The sequence below is a fragment of the Agrilus planipennis genome, unplaced genomic scaffold, assembly GCF_000699045.2.
Source record: "Agrilus planipennis isolate EAB-ADULT unplaced genomic scaffold, Apla_2.0 scaffold12, whole genome shotgun sequence".
Classification (NCBI taxonomy): domain Eukaryota; kingdom Metazoa; phylum Arthropoda; class Insecta; order Coleoptera; family Buprestidae; genus Agrilus; species Agrilus planipennis.
This window is the reverse complement of record NW_020439003.1, coordinates 1,047,698-1,052,618: the sequence shown is the minus strand read 5'-3', so window position 1 is coordinate 1,052,618 and position 4,921 is coordinate 1,047,698. Positions and strand designations below refer to the sequence as shown.

At 34.2% G+C, this 4,921-nt stretch overlaps 1 protein-coding gene across 1 annotated transcript; it reads left to right on the top strand.

Annotated features, from left to right (window-relative positions):
- The first annotated feature begins 4 nt into the window (after positions 1 to 4).
- LOC112904874 (maltase A1-like) lies at positions 5 to 3,736 on the top strand. The gene is made up of 4 exons (XM_025975998.1): positions 5 to 219; positions 481 to 625; positions 924 to 1,211; positions 3,611 to 3,736. Exons 1-4 carry the CDS (start codon positions 5 to 7, stop codon positions 3,734 to 3,736), a joined length of 774 nt encoding a protein of 257 aa, XP_025831783.1.
- Positions 3,737 to 4,921: the final 1,185 nt, after the last annotated feature.

Genomic DNA, 4,921 nt, shown 5'->3' with positions numbered 1-4,921 from the left:
CGGCATGTTCGTACTGGTCTTTTGGCTAGACAAGGGCGTAGATGGGTTCAGAATTGACGCAGCTCCCTATTTGTTCGAACATGCCGATTTTCAAGATGCACCGCCGCCTGATAATGTGTCACGTAGTTATGTTCAGAATCAACCAGAAACGTATGATATGATTTATCAATGGCGACAAGTTATTGACGATTACAATAAACAGAACGGCGGAGATACCAGGTAACAGCCACGTGTTAATGGCAGGAGATGTGAATCAATAGCCATATTATAAGAACTGCTTCTTCCAAACCAATAATATAAGAAATCGTGCCCCTTTTTGGAACATTTCGAAAACTTACGCTGGTACCAATACTTTGTAATTTATCTTGTAAAGTGAAGATAGTGGCAGATTTTTTTTTTTATAAAAAAAGCAATTCTTGTTTGTATGTCTATTTTCCATTCGCACGGATTTTGTGTATTTGAAAATCTCTGTTTCGATAGGGTACTCATGACCGAGGCATACACCCCTATAAACAGCACTATGCTCTACTATGGTAATGAAACAGTCGATGGAGCTCATTTTACTTTCAATTTCTATCTGATAATCAATACTACAAATAACAGTACTGCCAACCAGGTCGTTTCAGTAATAAACACATGGTTTCAAAACATGCCAAGAAGATTTGTAGCTAATTGGGTGGTAAGAATAGTTATCCAGATATCTCATTCAACTCCTAAGATTGAATTTTATAATCGATTTCATTATTAAAACAATAAAACTTAAAATTCCACATAAAAACGTTAAAAATCTATAAAAGGTGTTTTTGCTAATTTTCCTGTATTAATCGATTGTTTTGTTATAAGATTACAAATTGATTTTCCATTTAAGGAATTTTACTATAGAGATTTTACGTGATTGGGAATCGTTTTTTGTTGCGTTTTAGTTGGGTAATCACGACAGACATAGAGTAGCCACCCGTCAAGGGGTTGAAAATGTGGATGGATACAACATGTTGATAACCCTTCTACCGGGTATAGCTAACACTTATAATGGAGAAGAAATTGGAATGGAAGACGGAGAAGTAACATGGGAAGAAGGACAAGATTCAATAGCATGCCAGTCAGCCAGGGAAAACTTCCAGAGTACAAGCAGAGATTTTCAGAGGACTCCGTTCCACTGGGACTCTACGGTTAACGCAGGATTTAGTACAGCGAATAAAACTTGGCTGCCAGTCAGTTCAAAATATAGAACAAACAATCTTGAACTACAAAGTAGAGACGGGGTAAAAAGTCACTTCCATATCTACCAAGATCTAATGAAATTGAGGAAAGAAAACACTTTCATTTTCGGAAACTTGAACATAGAGGTTTTAGATACTAATGTTTTTGCATTTACAAGGGAATTGGATGGTAACGACACCTACGTTTTTATATTTAATAACGGATATAATTCTGCCACTGTGTCATTATCTTCGTTTAAATCTATCGCTGACTGTGCGGACGTTAGAGTAGTTCTATCCAGTACCAACTCATTGAGAAACAAAGGGTAAGATGTGTAAAATTAAATACTTTATTTAGTAAGAAGTAACGCCCACACAGTATCCAGCTATCAATTAACGATAATAATTGATAATTGATGCGTTCTTTTTAATTCTACAAGACAGAAAACATTTTATGACCTCTACTGGATTGTACTTTTATTATTATTTCAGGGATATCATCCCAATAAACAACTTACATTTGGATGCGCATGAAGCAATAGTGGGAAAATCAGGATCAACTCATTTAGTGCATACGATGGAGTATTTATAGTTTCCTGTTAATAATATTGTTATTTCGATTTTCTTAATTAAACTGATTGTATTATATGTTGTGTTATTTTTGGAACAATATAGTTTAGTTTTTATTTCTCTGTTTTTTTCTCATCTACATGTCTCGGAAAATACACTATTGTGGTCAAAGATCTGTACAAAAGCAAAAGTAGGCAGTTTTAAGTATAAAGATTGCAGCCCTCATTCTTCAGTATTCCTATCAGGGGCGTAGATTAAATATTTAAAAGCAGGGATCAGTGAGTAAGTAATAGACATACAAACTGAAGAACTAATTGTTGATGTTGGTGACAGTGATAGAGATTCCCATGATGAGAGTGAATGTGAAAACTAACTATAAAACAAAAGCAATAGGTTAATTTTCTCTTTTTGATAAGTCATGTTTCTACATTATTTTCTAGTACGCTACTGTCCTATCTGTATTAATACTATAATTTACGCCTACTGAAAGCTTATTTGTGTATCGGTTCCATGTGACTTACCCAAATAGGTCATAAATGGGCAAGTACCTGCGCGACCACTCGCCAGCTTCCTTCGTCAGACCTGTACAATACTGTAAAGCGCTAGGAAAGCAGGGTAACTTTTGGCGCAGCCAATTGGCCTCGTCTGCTATTTACCCTACTCTCAAACCATCTACCTGTTAGCCTGCTGGGACGCTTTTCATATCTCACCAACTGCTCCTAATGATGTTTTTAGCGTTGCTTTGGAGACCCTACCCGTGGGATTTATCTCATAGTTAGTAGCCAATACCGGGGTAATGTTTCCGTTCTAACTAGCTTTCCGCTAAATCGTCCCTAATTTTTAAGTTTTTAATTAATCGTGAAGCCTCCTATAAAGTTAGGTTAAACAATCACGCGATCAATGTCAATTAATTAATTTTGCTTTTGAAATGGAATGTGTAAACACCAAAAGTCGTTGGTGATAGCATTATCGAATGCGATCAACAGGAAGCACAATTGGCCCGCCAAAAGCCTAATACGTCTATAAGGAAGAGTGGCAGAAATTGTTCACGCATGCATCACATGAAGCCACGTGTAAGGTTTGGTCATAAATTGACGAGATGACATCAAAACATGCGTCGCCTACAAACATACGTCAACATACACAAAATCACAAAATATTTCGCGTAAGCAGCAACAGCTATTAATTCAATACGATCGTTTTGGCTTATAGAAAATTTTTTGTTAATGTTATGCCTTTTTTTCTTCTTAGTTTGTTAATTTTTCGTTAACTTCCTTTTTAGTATTGAATATATAAACTGGAGAATGCTTTCGTTTTGTTGTTATACGCTAATTAAATTTGTGTATATTACCTCGTTACTGAGATGCAGAATTTCAGAAATAATTAAAAATTTTGGCAATGAGGCTTTCTTCTTGCATGATAAGTTCATGAAAGTCGTAAGAGAAATAAATGAATAAGTAAAGAAAAAAGACTTCTGTAAAAATAAATACAGAAAGACTGCATAATTATACTAAAATTATATATTTTGCAAAGAAAAGTTATTTAGTGATATAAATATTGATTTGAGAATGCGAAGTGATAGTAGAACAATAAGAGGAGTACGTTAGCTCATTGCAATAAGGTGTAAAAAGAAAAAGAAAGACACAATTCAGAGGAAGGTGAAGTTGAAAAGGTAAAAGTAATTGAAAATAGGGTAAATGGCTGTACATGTTAACTGGACAGGAAATCAGAGTCGTTTTAAGTTAGTTAAATTCTTCTCCAACAAGCATGTTGAAGAAAATGCAATTAGGCATAAAGAATTATTAAAAAGTTGGTTAAGCGAAGATTGAATTTATAAATAGAAAAAGAAAAGTGTAGTTAAGGACGTTATTAAGGAAGGATTTAGCAATGCTGGTGGTAAGCAGTTAAACGGGAAGTTACCAGGAATCACAGAGATGCAAGGATTCTTACGGAAACATAGAAATTAAAAGTAAACATAAAAAGGTATCTATTTGGTGCAAGTTAGTTATGTTTTGAAAAGAAAATTGAACTGTTTACGAATAGTAAAAATTTGAAAGGTACTAAAATATACATATATGAAGATTTGGCCACTAATGAAAGAATATTTACAATGTAAAGAGAACTCATAAAAAGGTATAGGTGTAAGCAAAGTAAGTGGACAGTTGGCAAAAATGTTTATCTATGTAACCGAAAAGAAAAGCATTAATTAAAGAGCAGATAAAATATTTAGAACGGTTGCAGTAATGAGATAATAAAGGAGTGTAAAATGGAAGTATTGAGGACTCGAAAATAGTTAATAAACATAGACAAAAAGGATTTGTAGGAATAAGCGATATCAGTATTTCAAGGAGGTGTTAGAAATGAAAGTATATTTTTGCAATTTGATATTATGAAAGAGAAAGGAGACAGAAGAAAGTAGAAAAGGAGCCATCTACATATTAAGTGAAAATAATAGCTAAAGTGCTAAAGTTACTGTACTATTGGGAAAGATATGCGAAATATATCAGCAGCTAGGTTGAAATATTTGGAGGAAAAACATGACGTTGTTTAATACATTAATTAGAAGTACATACTGCGTGTTATGGAGTTGGGAGAATACTAGCAAGTAGAAGGCTTTTACATATAAAGCAGTACATAAAATATGTATTGGAACAGAAGGGAAAGTAAATGAGGGAAATAGTTGTGGAAATAAGAGGAGTGGTTAAGTATAAGGAAAAATAAGAGAGGCTGAGGGATGAGGATTTATTAAGAGTTCTAAAGTTTTATTAATTAATTCTTCTCCTATTTCACTATTTAGTTTTGAAATCTAATTGTGAGCAATAACTCTTGTTAAATATNTGAAGATTAATAAAATAATTAAACTGATTATTTATTATCATATCCATAAAGTACCTACAACCATTTATTAAACAGCTGCCTAGGGCCCGTGCATGAAAGGTCCTGGCCCATGTGTTGACTCATCCTGAATATTACCATAGCCTGGACAGAACGTAAATCTTACGGTCGCAAACAGTCAATATTCAATTCCATACAACTCAAGATTATGCGGCATTTTCATTTAATTAACGAATAAGATAAAACACAAGCGTAGGCAGTATGCGCCACGCGTGTATTGCCGCTCCACGCGCTCCAGTGTACAGGGCCTTTATTTT

Coding starts and splice junctions, on each gene's coding strand:
- LOC112904874 (XM_025975998.1), top strand. CDS start 5: ATGTTCGTACTGGTCTTTTGGCTAGACAAGGGCGTAGATGGGTTCAGA. Junction 220..480: donor CAGAACGGCGGAGATACCAG/GTAACAGCCACG, acceptor CTGTTTCGATAG/GGTACTCATGACCGAGGCAT. Junction 1,212..3,610: donor CGAATAAAACTTGGCTGCCA/GTCAGTTCAAAA, acceptor ATTTATAAATAG/AAAAAGAAAAGTGTAGTTAA.